The sequence below is a fragment of the Tamandua tetradactyla genome, chromosome 20 (genome assembly GCF_023851605.1).
Source record: "Tamandua tetradactyla isolate mTamTet1 chromosome 20, mTamTet1.pri, whole genome shotgun sequence".
In the NCBI taxonomy this organism is placed as follows: Eukaryota; Metazoa; Chordata; class Mammalia; order Pilosa; family Myrmecophagidae; genus Tamandua; species Tamandua tetradactyla.
Window position 1 is genome coordinate 63,379,279 of NC_135346.1, and position 17,023 is coordinate 63,396,301.

The 17,023-nt window shown below is 47.0% G+C and overlaps 1 protein-coding gene across 9 annotated transcripts in view; it reads right to left on the minus strand.

The window, feature by feature from the left end:
- Nucleotides 1–249: 249 nt before the first annotated feature.
- The window catches only part of SNAP47 (synaptosome associated protein 47), a 113,183-nt gene continuing 96,409 nt past the window's right edge, over nucleotides 250–17,023 (minus strand). For 8 of the 9 annotated variants that reach the window (XM_077137940.1, XM_077137941.1, XM_077137946.1 and 5 more), the window contains one exon: nucleotides 252–7,985. In XM_077137940.1, the coding sequence (XP_076994055.1) occupies nucleotides 7,839–7,985 (147 nt within the window). In that variant the 3' untranslated portion in view covers nucleotides 252–7,838. Of the gene's footprint in view, nucleotides 7,986–17,023 lie in introns of all 9 variants that reach the window. The other variant, XM_077137947.1, reaches the window with a different exon arrangement.

Genomic DNA, 17,023 nt, shown 5'->3' on the forward strand with positions numbered 1-17,023 from the left:
AGCTGCTGAGTGTCAAGAACCACGAGCATGTGAGCGGTCCTGAAATGCCTCCTCATCCCCTCCTGTCTGCCTGGGCTGGAATCTCTGTATGGAATCCTAGCCTATGGTAGTCCAGTCCTTAAACTTCCAGTACTGGGGGACTGCTACCTGAGAGTAGCCCCTGCAGGTTGTTCTAAAGCTGCCTCCCACTGCCATGTTAGGGCAATGTCTTTTTTTTTTTTTAGATTCTTTTTTTTTTATTATTAATTAAAAAAAGAATTAACAAAACAATTAGAAATCATTCCATTCTACATGTACAATCAGTAATTCTTAATAACATCACATAGTTGCATATTCATCATTTCTTAGTACATTAGGGCAATGTCTTTTGAAAGGTCAGCCTTTCAAAAGACCCTAATGGTGGTCTTTGAGTTTAGCAGGTAGCTAGTGCTTCCACAAGGAAATGCATTTAAGATGGAGGGGGATAGGGACACTGGTGGTAGATGTTGGATTTGTAGCTGACATCTTGGAGCATCTGAGTTTCATGATCAGCGCTAATCCCGATCCAGTCAGCAGCCTGGTCCTGGTTGGGACCTGAACATGCCTGCTGTCTGCTGGGACAGCCTTTGCCCACGGCAGATCCTGGGTGGCTAGATCTCACAGAGGCAGGACAGACAGAGTCAGAAGCCCCTGAGGCTTGGCGTCGACCTGGCCCTACCACTCCGAAGCATGGGGCCTGGGCAAAGGCAAGTGTCTGTTTCCTCATCTGTAAAAGGATATGAGAGAATCCATCCCAGGTTGTCTTGGGTCACCATTTGGGAGCACTCAGAACATGGCATGGCAGAGGAGCATGGTGTAAGCATCTGATTCATAACACTGAAGCACTTCGAAGGGCAAGGAATGGCTGGAGTAGCAATGGAAACAGGACCTGAAGCTCCCCTCTGGCAGGTGCGACATCCCCCTTTTGTCCTTCTTATGGCCCCATCCCACAGACTTTCTGTGCTATCCCAAACACCTGTGTCCCCCTGGTGTCCTAAGCACAGGCCTCTGCACATCTGAATTCTCCTTTAGGTCCAGCTCAAGGGAGCCTTCTCCTGGTATCTTAATTTGGACATCTTAATTCTTAGTCTTCTTTGGAATTCCTAAGGAGTACATCTCAGCTTTGCAGTCCTCAAAAACCCCAAAAGCTGTCAAATGGCATATGTGACTCCCTCATATCCAAGATATGCTACAGAGCATTACTTCTATTGGAAAATTCACTCCCAGGCCCAGATCATGATATCCAAGGGAGACCATGCTGCACTGCCCTCCCATAAGCTGAGGGGCTTGGGGTGCAGGGGCCTCACCTCCCAAGCTGGAGCAGACAGACCAGTTGCTGCGTTTCCTCGGAACCCTACAGGAAAAGGCCCGCCTTCCTGAAGGGCGACTTCCTCTCTTTCTCTCTCTGACGCCAGTTCCAAGACAGCTGGGACTGAGGGGCCATTTTCTCAGTGTGAGGGACCACGCAAAAGGAGGCCACATTAGGCTGGGGGTGGAATGGCCAGAGATGCACGGGGAGGAGGTCAGAGAGGAAAGCGGAGGTCCCAGAAGTTGGCTTTGGCATGATTTACACTTCTGGGATGTCTGAGAGGGCGCTGAACTCAATGATCCAGCTGCCGCCACAGAAGGGACAGAGACACAATCTCCCCACGTACATCCTCCTTTTCTATGCTCTTTATTCATTCCATGAAATGCTGCCCACTTCCACCCTATCTGGCTCCCAAAGCTGGCCCTGGGAATGGCTTGGGGGCCTTACTATTCCTGCAGTGCCTAGCATGCACCCCTGGTCTGACTTTCCCGTCTCCTGGCAATCCTGGGAGCAGATGCTTTGCCAAACTGCCCTGCTGCTCAGTACCCAGCAGGTGCTTAGGGAGGGTCTTGAGTACCTTGGTCACCCTCCCTGGGAGGGAGAGGCCCTGCCAGGGCTCCGCCACCCCCGGGCCCTGCCCACAGGGGTTCCAGCCACACTGAATAGCATGGTGGTCCTGGTGGGGCCCTGAGCTTGGAGCTTGAGGGTCACACGCAGAGGAAAGGTCCTATCTGTGCCAAACTGGTCCCCAAGAGGAAGAGTTTGGGGTAGATTAGACCCCTATCCATGAACTCAGAGAAAGGGGCAGAGCAGGGGACATGAAGACGGTAAGCCAAGACCAAAAGAGCTAGTATAACAGGCAACGTGTGTGCTAGCCTTGGAGAATTAGGCACTGCTTCAAATCTTGTGGGAGAACGTGCTGGAGGGTCAGGATAGGTGCTGCCCAAGCACACAGAGGTCAGCGCATCTGTACCCAGGGCAGCTCCTGGCAGGCCAGTGCCAGGGCAAGCTGTACTACAGGCATGGGACCACACGTCCCACAAAGGCCCTTCCTTCTGGCAAGTCACGCCTATGAGGCTCCTCCAGTTTTATCTGCAACCCTTCCCCACGTGGCCCATACCACCCTTTCTTGCTGAGGAGGATAGCAGGAGACTGAGAAGCCCTCTGGGGAATTCAGGACCACAAGTGCATTACTAAGCCCAATCTTGCCTCTAGAAGAGCCAGAGGACCACCGGTGGCTTTTCACTCTAAGAACGAATCAAGAGCAATTACCTCTTTAACAAACCCACTGCTTTTCCAAGTTTCCAAAGGGGTGCCAAAGCTTGAAATATTATGCAATTTGGAAATCAGTTGCAAATGTTAAAGGGGACAATTTGAGTTTCTCTCAAATTTTACACAGACCCATAACCAACAAACTGGCAGCGGTGATCAGAGAGGTAGCCCCTCACAGATAAGGCCAGGAGTAAGGCTTCCTGAAATGATGCCTGCACACTGCCTGAAAGTGCCTCCTGGTAGCCTGTTCTGAAAGTGTTGAGGCCACAAGGTGAGGGCATTCGATTCAATCACCAGACCAGACCCAAAGCACCCACCCCAATCTACTGCAACACCATCATGTTTTCTGTGGTGTTTGAAAATGCTTCAAGGAACTGGCGATTTTTTTTTCCTCTTTAACAATGTTTTGTGTGTTGATCTTCGGCCCAAAGATAAAATCATTTATCAAAAACCAGTACCAGCCATTTCCCAGTTCTCTCTCTCTTCCATTCTCCCTACTTTGCTCCATCCCATTTTCCAAAGGAAAAGGACTGACTGTAGTCACAACAGTCCAAGCTCTGGGCAGCCACAGCAAAAGCTAGGAAACAAGATGTGTTGTTTCTCCACTGGAAGTCCCACTGCTGTGGCCCCTGGATTTAGAGAGCTGCAGAAACCTTGGAGGTAACGGGAAGATTTGGGAGGTGGGGTTGGGTGATAGTTGGGTGTGGGGGTCTCCAGGGCCCATAGGTAATATGCAGTGTGCTCTGGGAACGGCCATGAGCTTCAAGCCCAAGCACTGTGCTGATGATGGTGGCTTAATGTCATTAGCAAATGCACCCCACTCCAGGGTTCCAAGCTGAAGCACCTGGCCCACCATCTGCTTTTTGTACATCCTGCACACTACGATTGGTTTTTACGTTTTTAAATGGTTGGAAAAAATTCAAAAGGAGAATATTTTCAAGATACATGAAAACTATATGACTTTCTAATTTCATAGTTTTACTGGAGCACAGCTAAGTTCATTTGCTCACATGTCTGGTGGCTTTCATGCTATGAAGGGCAGAAGTGAATAACTGCAACTGAGGCCCTATGGCTCATGAAGACTAAGATGTCTGCCACCTGGACATTTATGGAAAGAGCGTGTCAACCTCTGCCCTGAACATACAGAGGAATCTGCAGTTTTCGATGGCTGTTAAGAAGGCTTTATTTCAGTTCCATGTTGCTTTACAGTTGCGTAAGATGTGGGATTTGCATTTTGCCTATCTTTATATACAACGTAAATTCAGCTCCAGGCAAGCATGCTGTAGAAGCAGTTTATAAAGTGCAGATACCTTAGTGGTGACAACAAAAATGCAGACAATTCATTTCCACTAATCATTTTTGGTGTAAGAATGCAGCATCTAGATCTGATCAATCCCATAAACACAGCTCAAACATGAATAGGAAAGGACATGCCTCCCACCCAGAAAAAGAGAGAAGACCCAGAAAGCCTTGATCCAAAAAGGAGAGCAGACAAGTCACTTGGGACAGCTTCTCCTGGCTGCACTCTCACTTACATGACCTGTCTACTGGGGGCCCCATGTACAATCTGACCCCCGTGATGGGGTAAGCAGCCTCCTTAGTCCACAGTCCTCCTCACCAAGGCTCTGCTGGCATACCCTCAGCTGTGTTCCTGGGCTACAGTGGTCACACAGCACTGCAAATGCACCTCCAGGCCTAGCATAGGTCCCTGCAACTCCCCACTGAGACCCCTGGCAGCGTCTGTCCCAGCGACCAGAGCCAGCTTTGTAGTCTCATCCTCAGTGCCTACCCACACACCACCTTCCCCTTGCTACAAAACCGGGGGATGCCAAGGGTCCCCAATCACAGGCCTCCACTCGCTGTGACACTCCTCACCCCATGGTGCCTGCCCCTAGAGCCAGCTCCAGGTTACCCTAGAAGACCTGCTCACAGAGGCGTTCCACAAAGCTTATGGGCTGGTGCCAAGAACCTCTCTCTCCAAGGGGAATGGCTCTATGTCTGTTTAGGAGAAGGAGAAACTGAGGAATTAGTTAAAGTCTCATTGTCCAAAAGTGATGAGAGCCAAAATTCAAATCCCAATCTGCATTGGGTAGTCCTCCTGAGAGTCCAGTTTCACTGCCCTAGCAGCCCAAGACCAAGGCTCCACCCATAGCAAGTAACAAGGTATTTGCTCAGTGAACAAGTGAAGTGCTACTAGTGGGGGCACACCCATCCTAGGGCTCACGGCCATCACACTGCAAGCCACACATGACAGCTTTCCTTGGGGGAACACTGAGCAGATACACTATAGTTGACCAAAGGACAGGTACGGACCCAGCTTAGGTCTCCTGCACCTGGGGAGATGCAGGTGATGTGGCCAGGGTCTAGGGTGCTATGGAGATTCACACAGGTCACGTGAAGAGTTAGGTTCTGTGCTCTGGGCTTGAGTCACCAGCTCACTACGGTAGACTGATAACTCTCCTGCTGGTAGAACATGCATCTCTGGGATCCAAGGTAAAACACCAAATATCTAAAAATGGTCCTTGATGGCTTTTTAATACTCCTTCTAATTGCCCAAGTAAACAGAAACATTAGTTTCTACCAATTCAATTATTTGTGGAAAAGAAAAAGGCCTTCAACATCTTCTTCTATGGTATAATGCCTCTGGCTTCCACACACCCTCATGCCCTGATGTCTGGAACTGACCATCGCTGGGTGAGGGAGAAAGAACTGAAGCTTGGAGAGCCTCTGGGGCTGCACAAGACCTATGCATCAGGCCAAAGCCCTTCCTTTCCTTAAATTGTCTTTGGGAAGCTAGAGCTTATTAGAGGCCTTGTTGGGTGGCTCTCAGGTGGTATGTGGGAGGGTGGGCTGCCCTGGAATGGGTGCAGTGGTCCTCAGGAGCAAGGCTCTCACTGTAGAAGCTGAACCAGGACTCTCTGGGTCACCCTGCAAGGACTGGCTGGGATATTTGGGACTTTAGGATAGCAGCATCAAAGTTTCAGGGCTGGGCTGTTTTAGGTCCCCTCTCAAAGGAGAGGATTAGAGCCCAGTTCTCCTGTATAGCAGGGAGCCAGTCATCTGATGGCTCATGGAAACAGCCCAGATCTTACTTGGGTAGGGGACTGGGATCAATCTTTGTATTTAAGTCCCTTAGGCAATTCTGATGCGTACACCTAGTTGAGAATAACACACTCCACTGTGGAGGCTCTGAGGGGAGATAAAACTGCTCTGTATGGCCATCAGTAGGCATGGACGGTGCTCAGAGGACCGGATGCTTGAGCGTTCCTGCTCCCAGCATGCGAACAGAAGCTATCTCTCCTGTGTTGTTATTCCAGCGGGGCTCATAGTCCAGAGGACAAAGACCCAAGCTTCTCCTCCTGCTGCTAGCCCCGTGAGCCCTCAAGAAACAATAAAGGCTGACACAACACTAAGAAACAGTCAAGGGCAGCTCTGGTGTGAGAGCTCTGTGCTCTCACCGGAGCTCATGGGAAGGGGCTGCAGGGGGTGTTCAAGTGCCCCCTTGGAACGGCAGGTTATCCATTCCTGAAACTCTGCTGCTCAGCACGCCATGGCAGCACAGAAAAAATTGCTCATGCACTTGCTCAGAATAAGGAATCTTGAAAGAAGAGACCAACTTCCTCCTTTCAGAGGTTGGCAAGTATAAACCATTTTATGACAAAGAAACCAAACCAAAAAAAAAAGACTGTGAAAGATCCCCAGGAAGATTACGTTTTAGAAGTGCCACTTTCTATCTTTTCTTGGGACAGGTCAGCAGCTGTCTACCTCCGGCCCCCTCATATTCACGCTAAGAAACCAACAGGGGAACTCAAAGTGCCAGTGGACAGCACAACAACAGGGAGGCTACAGTGTGACCTCAGTTAGACCCTAAGAAAAAGAGATTCAGAATCACACCTCTGCAACAATGGTCCTAGGGCTTTTCTGCAGACAGTTCTTCATGAAGCTATTTTAAAGCAGTCTGAAAGTGGAGCATTCAAAAGTGTTGACTGAAGTGGCGTGTAGTGATAAGTGTTGTGATAAGGGACCCGGGTTGTCTGCAGAGGCCTGGGGTGCATCTCCGGAGCCCATTTTCTCACCTCCCTAGCAGGCTGGGGGCTGATGCCAGGCTTCACTCACCGACTACAACCTAAATGAAGCCAAAGAGCCAAGAGACACTGTACAAAAAATTCTGTCTCTGGATAGAAATGGGACAGTAAAGCAAAAACTAATATATATACATTTTTTATAAGGTACTTTTGGCTAAAAACCAAGCGTAAAAGACTACTCCAGGTGTTCGCAAGACATCCTAGATGTCACAAGCTCAACTTCAGCTAGAAGACTACAATATAGCTACAAGAAAACCCTGTGTGTCCACCAAGGAGAGATGGCAACACAATGGTGATGGGGATCTGTGTTCTGGGTCTGTGTGGGGAGGGGGAATGGGGCAAGGATGGCACAGGCCTGACCATGGCCCTGAAGAAGGGAGCTCATCAACACAGGTGCACCTGGAGTACTTAGGTGGGGGAGAGTCAGAAATAAGGAGCCTTATCTCTTTCAGAAAAACTCAAATCTTAGATCTTCCTTTTATGCTGAGCAAAAATGGAAAAAAAAAAACAAAAAACAAAAAAAATCAACTGCAACCTGGTTCACCAGGAGGACAGCTTCTCAGGCAACAGGGGCTACAAGTGGCCAACCAGACAGGAAGAGTCATCTCACCCAGGGGGTAGGGGTGGGATGGGGTAGAGGGGGGACTGTACATCCCTAATGGCTTCAACAGAATTTGGGCCCTTGCTCTGAGCAGCAGGCATGCTCCATACTTTCCTGAGAAGTCCCGGGGCAGCCTTGGGAGGAGGGACTTCTGTTTGGCAGCTCTATTCCTAGCTCTGGAAAAGGGCAGTGCACGTGAGACAGCCTGGTTCACAGGCAAGGTTAGCCAGTCCCATCCACACTGCACTGCGTGTGGGCCAACCTCCTGTTCTTAGAGCTGTGCCTTCTCCTTCACTGCAAGACATTTCTTCGGTGGAAATCGCTGACAGCCAACTATACTGCCCTACCATTCCTCATAGTGGAGGTCGGACTGGCATGCCCGTCCCCTGAGGAAGGTGAGTGCTGATTGCGCAGGGCTTTTAAAGACATCTCTGGTCTTTCGAAATTCCTTCACAAGGCCCTCCAGTGGGTAGAAGGATCAGGGGTTGAGAAAGACAAACTCAGAGAAGTGACTTGCTCCTAAAATAGTCCATTAATGCGTTTTTCTCGCCTTCTAGGTCAGTTTTTTAATTCGTCGATTATGCTTGTCAACAGTTAAGGCTGCCCGGTCCACAGAAGAAGTGATGCCATCCAGAGCCTCATCCTGCCTCTCCAGCTCTGTCTCCGTGTCCAAGGCAAGGCTCTTCAGTGTCCTCAGGATCTGGTAGAGATCAAAATTGACAGCACAGGTTGCTTTTTTTAAAAAATGCTCAAAAACAGTTAATGATATTTTTTCCTACTATTTTTATAATAAGAAATTTTATTTGATAATTTAAGTGAGCTTTTTTTCAGGGTGGAGTGTGGTGGTGGTGGGAGCTACTAGGGACGATGGATGACACCTCCATCCACAGGCAGAGTCCTCAGGATGGGGTGAGGAAGGCCTGCACCTGACACAAATGCCAGGGCTTGGATCTCCCTCCACTACTTAATTAATTATCTGGCTGCCTGACCTTGAGCAAGGTGCTGAAGTTTCAATTTCCTTACCTGAGATGAGATATTTGCTCTGTGGCCTAATCCTGGCCACTCCCATTTGGGGGAAACAAGTATTATAGGCAGGAGGCTTGCTCCTGCAGTCCCAGGAAAGGCACCTGTCCCTCCATCCACCCATCACTGGCAAACCGGCTGGCTGTACCCAGTGGTACAGGTGCTTCCAACTGAGGATTTGCTCCGTGACTAGTGCCTAGACCCCATCTGGGAATTCAACACATGAAAGGGGGTCTCTGGATGCAGTGTCCTGAGGCAGCACAGCCCAGAAGGTGGGACAAGGAACCTAGGGCCTTGTTTCTTGGGTCTGAGTTCAGCTCTCACTCACTAACTTTTTCATGCCCTTTCTGCAATCTGGTGTCTAGCTGCGGGCTGAAGCCATACAAAATAAGGTTCAAAAAGAAGAGCAAAGCCCTTTTCGTGTCTTTTGTCTTGATTTCTTTTCTTGTCTATATACTTGAAATATTTTACACACAAATACAAAAAGCAAAACAAATGAAAGAACAAGTAATCCGAAGAGATGAAGTAGTTCACACAACACAAACTTCTCCCAGCTGCAGGATCCCATGACCTCCCAAGACAGCTGGGAGACTGCACCCGGAAAAGGTGACTCTGGGGCTCCAAGCCATGCCACACCCAGAAGCCTGCTCCTGACAAACTGGGTGGAGAGTGGAGAAAGCACCAGAAAGGCATCCGAGGACTAGTGAGGTAGCAGATACATGAAAAGGACTACAGAGACGTTGGCTGGGCATGGAAATGCCACCTAACCAGAAACTTCTCATCACACCAGAATGCTGTGGGAGAGGATGGCATCCTGTGGGGGGTGAGGGGGGCCACTTTAGGGAGGCCCGACTAAGGAAACCAATCAGTCTCCATTGCAGTTCTTCACTTGCATCCCCCCATTTCCATGACTCATATCATACTTCATATATTTTCATAAACTAATAAGAGCAAACATTTTTTATGACTCTGTTGAGACTAATCACATTGTTAAATGTTACTTTCACTGTGTACTTAAAGAGCCCAGGTTTAAAAATTTAATATATTCAGGCTAGTAACAAAGAGGGTACATTTTAAAAGAAATCTTAATAACCAACCACATGCAAAAAGTATTAATATTCTCTTCAGAGACTGTTACAGATCAATGGTTAGTTAGGTCAAGACACAGGCACTGTGGAATCTGAATCCAGAAGGAGCTCTCAGCGCCACACTTACAAACTCCGAATGGATGAGAATATCTGGACACATTCACATACTGTGTTACAGTGGAAATAACAGTGGCTGTGAGCAGACTGCAATTATTTTGGAGGGACCCCACATTTACTCGAGTAATAACATTATACTCTATACTGCAAAGCAAACCCCACCTGGCTCTGTAAGGAAGCTCTGTGTCTTAGAGCTAAGTTTCCCATGACAATCTTGAGCAGTGCTATCACCTAGAAAAGGCAGTCCCTCAAGCAAGAGTTGAGTGTATACCACTAGTGTCTCAGAAGGTATGACAGTGACCCTGTGATTAAAGGAAAATAGTCTGAATCTAAAATGAGAAAGAACGCCTCACTCACAGTCCCAGCCCCACCACCTACTGAAGGGGAACCTCTGGCAATGCACCCTTTATGTCTGAGCTGCTTCATCTGGTTAAAATAAAGAAACAAAACAAAGGCAGAGAGATGGTTGGAGTGAAGGGGTGGGACGATAATAAGATCTGCCTCTTTCAAAGTGATGGTGAGGCTCAAATGAGATCACAAATGTGAACAAGCTGTAAAAACTATAAAGTGCCATGTAAGGGTCACTGCAGCCAAGTCTCAGAATGTTTAAACTGAAGGAGCCTCGGTCACCGAGCCCGCTCCCCATCCTGTGTGCAGACAGGGACATGGAAGGGGAAGTCACTGTAGGTTAGAGGGCAGATAGGTGACACAGGTAGGACGTGACCAACCCTGTATCTTTCTTTCTATACACAGCACCATAGCTATTATCTTTGTCATCAGGCATAAGAATAAAGTCTTGATTCCGGTTAGCAGTCTCAGACAACAACCTTTTCGCACCCTCTGGGAACTGGTGGAAACTCCATCAGTTGAGTCACTTCGAAAACTGGACAGAGCCCTGGAAAATATACTGTGGGGATCAATCCGGCTCTGGAAGGGGGGATGGACTGGATGACCTAATACAGTAGGTCTTTTCCATCTCTCACTTCTATGATCTCATATGGCTAATGCCCAAAAGGCATTAAAAAAAAAAAAAGAAAAAAAAAATTAACCAAGCTCACCACCATGCTAAGCAGGTTCTCTCAGACCATTTTCCCTGTCAACCATTCCCTTCTCCTTTACCTCCATTTTTATTGAAATAACAGGGTAATTCACCTGGAATTTGTATAAGATGTTTCCTCGAAGAGCTGCTCTGCCATGAAAGCGGCACTTCACCAAAGCTGACTGTGTTCAATTATCAGGCCATACATACCACACAGACCACTTCACAGCTCTCCTCCAGGGTCTATTTCCCCATTAACCACTTTAAAATGTGACCTAAGATTATCTGAGTTGAAATGTCTTTCAGGACCTCAAAGCTCTGGGCTCCTGACCGGGACCTGAGGCTTTCAGCAAGGTTAACCATGCTGGGCAGCAGAAGCTCCTCCACAGTGCTAGCATGGAGAGCAGGGCCATGCATGAAACGTGTTCTCCCAATGCCCATTTGTTCTCTTTAGAATAAATAATTAATTTGTTTTGTTTCTGTTCTGATAATAATCATGCATGTAGAAAATTAAGAAAAAAGAGAGAAGTTAAAAGAAAAAATAGGGTTGCTATAAGCCCAGACATAAGCACTGCTAATAATATTGTGGAATAGTTTCATCTAGCTTTTTCCCCCTATTCCTATATCCCAAGAACTCTCATTAAAAAAAAAAACAAATTTTGGGATTAAAAATATGTATATACATTAGGCAGAACAAGGTGGCTCAGTGGCAGAGTTCTTGCCTGCCCTGCCAGAGACCTGGGTTTGATTCCCAGTGCCTGTCCATGCCAAATATATGTGTGTGTGTGTGTGTGTGTGTGTGTGTGTGTATACACACACAGTTTTGTTTTCTGCTTTTTTCATCCTCTAGTTTTCCTAAATAAAAGCTAAGAGTTTTGGGACCCATGTAACATGTCAATACTGTTCTACGAATTTTGCACATTTTATCTCTGCTAACCCTCAAAATAACTCTTTTACCTACAAGACCAAGAAATGCCATGCAACTTGGCCTAGGTCCCAAGCCCTGGGGGTCCAGCTCAGTCCAGCCTGGGAGAGCTCATGGCAGGGGCAATGCTCCCAGGTGCCCACTTCCTTATGGCTGAGGCCAGGATGCAGTAGACTAATAGGCATATTGCTGGGACACTTATAGCAACTGCATGGTTCCTTTAAGACAGTAGCACCAGGGCCCTCTCCAGAGACGGGATAAGCCCTCCACACATCCAAGGAAGACAGGGGCCAGGACCTGGGCTGCTCTGATAGACCTAAGCATATACAGCAAGATGTCTAATGAAATGTGAGCTGCGGATGTAATGTCAAATTTCCTAAAAGCCACATTTTACAATGTAAGAATGACAGGCAAAATTAATTTTAATATAATTTATCTAAATGATACTTCCATTATCATTTTAGCATGTAATCAATATAAACAATTACTGATAAGATATTTGAGATCTTTGCTTTATAGTAAGTTTCTGAAATTGGTGTGCATGGTCCATACACCGCAACAGGTCTCGCTCAGGCCAGCACCCATCAGGCTCTCGGCAGCCACAGGCTGGGGCTGCTGTCCTGGGCAGCAGAGCTTCATGACGGAACTCTGGACCAAAGGCCCCTTGAATGATAAATCCTGTCTGCTTCTGTGCCAAATAACCATCTCTCCTAAAAAGAGAAAGTAACTGACTCTTTCCCAGTTCACAAATATACAGTGGCAGATGCAAAAATACCTACTTTCCTGGGCCTCTGCTTACAAAGCATAATAATAATAATAAGCATTGTACAGACAACTTATTTTGTCAGCAAGATGCAGCTGCCAGATCTACAAAAATTTAAGTGTCTTACTGTGTACACAGCACAAACAAAGGCATTGAAAATAATACTCATTCCAAATAATCTATAATGCCTGGCCTGTTTACAAAAATCACACTTGAAATGAATTAATATTGCAAAAATACAAGAGATACCTCGATAGCTACAGACAAAAAAAATTACCAAGTAGACCTTCAAACTACCAATACCTCTGGAATGTTGGTCCAGATTGTTTTTCCTTTAAGAAAGGGATTGAAGTAATTAAATGGCATCGTGTGAATTCCATATAACATGGGATGGAAAGAATGGAGACTATGACGTCTGGCCAAACCTTACACAACAGTTGTTACTTTTGTGGCCCAGGATGACAAGCTGTCTAGTCATCAGTGAATAAGTGCTGCCAACCTCTGGAGTATCAAGTGGCCTCTCAGATGAGTCCTCCCTGGGCTCTGAATCAAGTCCAGGCTCCAAAGGAACTCTTTCCCAAGTCGGGGCCATACTAATAAATAAATCTAGCAACTAACAAACAATCTTCCCAGCCATGCTTTTACCCACATAAGAATTTATCTGATTAGAAATGTCATGTTCTTTAGGAACAAATAACTTTTAAAAACGCAAAGAAATACATGCAATTGTAGGCAAGCCACAAAAGTATCCATTCAAGTGCTGATGGAGAGAAGTGTCTTGAGAGAAACCACACCAAAACAGGGAAATCAGCTCAGTTTGGTGACTGTGAAAGGGGGACAGCCTTGGTTGACTCAAAAGGGAAGTGGGGAGGTACTACTTGGACAAATAAACTCTGCAAGATGAGGCAAAGACAAAAGGGAACAACCAGCCCCGGGGCCCAGAGGATAAAGCAGAAGTTATTTTCCTCAACCATGACATGAGAAGACTCTTTGGGCTCCAATGCCCATGCTGGCCACCTCTACACCCCGAGCAGCAGCCTTGAGGCAGTTGCTGTGGAAGGAGAAAAACCTTCTGCTTCAGTCACAGCACACCAGCAGCAAGGGTCTCCCACACATCTGGATTAGCAGCAACGTAAGATCGGGACACCAGAAGAGTAAAACTTGAAGGTATCTCAACCTTTTAAACATTTCTATTTTGTTCATAAAAACAAAAAACAAATTATGGAATTTTTTTTTTTTTTTTTTTTACGTGGGCAGGCACCGGGAATCGAACCCGGGTCCTCTGGCATGGCAGGCAAACGTCCTTGCCTGCTGAGCCACCATGGCCCGCCCTGGAAAAATATCTTAATAGAATATGTCTACTTACCACAATAGTCTAGATTCCACGTGGGCACCTTGTGTCCACCAAAGTGACTTATGAAGGCCACTGAGACATGACAAGACGTGAGACTGGAATTAGACCCGGGGCCCTATTGTAAGCTGGGCCACCACGTGCAACCCTGCAAAGCCATCTGCTGTGCTCTCACTGTGAAGTTACAGCATGGGAAGAACGAGACATGCAGAAGTACTAGGGTCCTGATGACGCCAAAATGGTCTATAATGAGCTAGCTGTTGCCTTAACATAAATTCTGAAAGAAGCAACTGTTTTGCTCTAACTCCTGATAAAACTCCTGGACTTAGGGTATTGCTATATTAATACTAAGCCCCTAAAGTGAGTTTAGTATTAGCTGGACTGTCTGCCCTGATCTTGTTATTAAGCTGACTCACTGAAAAACTGTGAATTTTCTTGCAGTGAGAAATTAGCAACCATTTAAGAACAGAGCTTGGATAAATCAAGCTGTCTGCAGCTCAAAATAGTTCTACCAGTTGGGGCCATTAATATACTATAGAGAAGGAAAAGAGGGGAAAAAATTGGCTTTCACGGCAGCCAAAGCTCTGGAGACTATAAAGAACATTCTATGCTACAATTAGTCACATTCAGCACTCAGAGACCACCCCCAAAGTTGCATTCCTTTTGGCCCCAGACAGCAACTTGAGGCTGAAAGGAAGAGTGCATGGGGGTGAGGCACAGGGGGCTAGCCATCCAGGGCAGGGCCCCTTGTCATTACCCACATCACAGTAGAGACAGCTTGTCAATGATTCGCCGAGCAGGAACATCCTTTCTGCGTGCAGGGCCTGTGTGCAGAGCAAGCTCCAGACAGTGTTTGTGAGGGGACTCTGCAGACAGCAGAGCCAGCTGAGCTGAAGTCATCAGGAACCTGTCAGCTCTCACACTCCATCTGCTGACCCACACCAGGTAGAAATGGCCCTGAATGGCCTGTGGCATAAGCATGGTCATTTTAACAGAAAGGTCTGGCCCTAGAAATCACAGTGAGCATCTCCCAGGGAGACCATAAAGGATGCATCCATCCTCTTGAGTACAAGCAGCTCCAGGCCTGCAATCGGACCATGCACAGTTCCCTATCAAGGGAATCAATATCTTAAGAGAGCCATGAATCCCTACCAAAGGAGATAGTCAACCAATTTGAATTCAGCACCATAGAAGGTTCATCTTACATGTGAAATAAACCCCTCAATGGGGGGCATCCTCAAAATGGGAGCTAACTAGAAATGCATTAAATCTGTAGTCTTCAAAGTGACAGAGTCACAGAAACGCAGAGCTAGAAGAGCCACTGCAGGTGTTAATAGCACTATGGTGTTGAGCTTGCCATATGCCAGGTGTAGGGCTTCCCTTGGTGCAGGCCTCACCCTCACTTCAGTTTCACGGACTTCCAGGAAGGACCTGCTTGTAACAGAGCTGACTCTAGAGGGAATGAGTAACATGCAGCTGAGAAGTGGCAAAGCCACTTAACATGCCATCTAAAGCCCATTTTTCTCATGACCACTCTCCAGCACACAGGACAAGCTTCACCATGACACTCTTGTTCATTTAATACAATTCAAGAATTCTGTAAAACACACAAGCCCTGCTTCACAACTTAAACCCCAAACTGCATAATGCTTGCTAAACACTTTTATGAGTTAATAAAGAGAAATTTTACACTGCTATAATTTGTATTACAATTTACAAAAGACCCGGACTTCATTTCTTTTTTCTCTCATTTAAGTGAGAGAAAAAAGAGCAGTTATTTAGAGGAAAGAAACAAATACTTCTCTAAACCTTAAGAGTTTCACACCAGCATCTATTTTCTTTCCACTCATGCTTCAACATTTTGCACAGCCAAGTAGCAACTCTATGAGAGATCCTCACTTAGATGCTGGTACTTCTTTGGAATTCTGTCTTCAGCATGAGGTTTTGGAATTCTTTATCTGACAGAGCTCTCTCTCTGTCAAAAATTTCCTAGGGGCAGCCTAGGTGAAGGAATGAAACGTACCTAAGATGGACCTGCCTGGGGAACTGGAGTCGAAAGCGGCAGATGCCCCCATGCAGTCCACGTCTGCCCCATGCCACAGGAACAAATGCTTCCCAAACACAGCCTGGTCTACCCTAGCCCTGTGCATGAGGACAGACATCTTCCCCACATGCAGACTGGGTCTGCTGTATGCTCTACACAGGGGGATCGATATCCCCTCCACCCAGCCTGGTCTGTCCTAGCTGTGTGCACAAGTACATCCATTCCCCTATACATCCTGAATCTGCTCCAAATTCTGCTTGAGGACCAATGTCCCCGATCCCATGCAGTGATACGTCATTGCAGAGCTAGAGAACTCAAACTACCTGCCAAGGTGAGAAAACAATAATCCACAAATGTCTCCGAGCACCACGGTGTGCGAGGTGCTGTGGTGGGTGCCTGGGGGGTAGCAGAGCATTGAGTGAGGGTTGGGGGTTGCCTGCAGGCACTCCCAGCTGGCCTGGACAGCCAGGTGGTACTGCTGAGGCTTCACAGTGAATAATTATATAACCCAGACACAGCAGGAGAAGCTCTCCAGCTCCCTCTTCCCCATGCTCAGAGAGCTAGCTGTAGAGGATACAGGGTTGTATCTGCCAATCCAGAAGATACCTCTTCTCCCTCCTGACAAAAGACAGTACCTCTGCTTTCTCCCCACTGATACCACCAGAGGAAATGCCTAAGGAGGAGACCCCAACCCCCACCCCCACAAGGACTCTCAGAGGATGTAAAAACTGGCACCTGGTACGTGCCAGAGAAAGGAAGACCAGGCACCTCAAGATGCCTGGTGCAGCACAAGTTGTGGGCTTCAGGTGGGGATTAACCAGGAGAGCATCTTGAGCCATGGCCCGCTAAAGCCCCTACACCAAGGCTAGCTCTCAGAGCAGCAACCACCTAGCCCTGCCCCTAACATGCCAAACTCCAGAGTATGCTTCTAGAACAGTGTAAGCTCAAATGGTGTCCAGAGGATATGCTGCTACAACTGCTTTTGCTGAGGTAGTAAACTTGGGGCAATGCAATACAGAAATTTAGCAGCATCAGGGGCACTTATAATCATTATCCCATTTTACAAGTTCCTACTATTTATTCATCCTAAGGCCTTAAGGGATAAATAGCAACTCAGAGTTACCACTTCTACTTTCCAGGCATTTTGTCTTTTGAACCTACTTTACAGAACCAAATCAGAGAGTCATTCAAGGTCCCCCCAAGCATACTAATTAATCTTAAGAAAGTGAGACCAGAGCTCAAGAGCTTTTTAAGTTCAAATGTACTTCCCCAAATCATCTAATGCTAATTATCCCAAGTGTCTAGATGTCTGAGTCAATAAATAATATGCACTATTTATAAATGCAATAAACACCAACCCCTGGCCGCCACATGGGTCCACAGTGAGG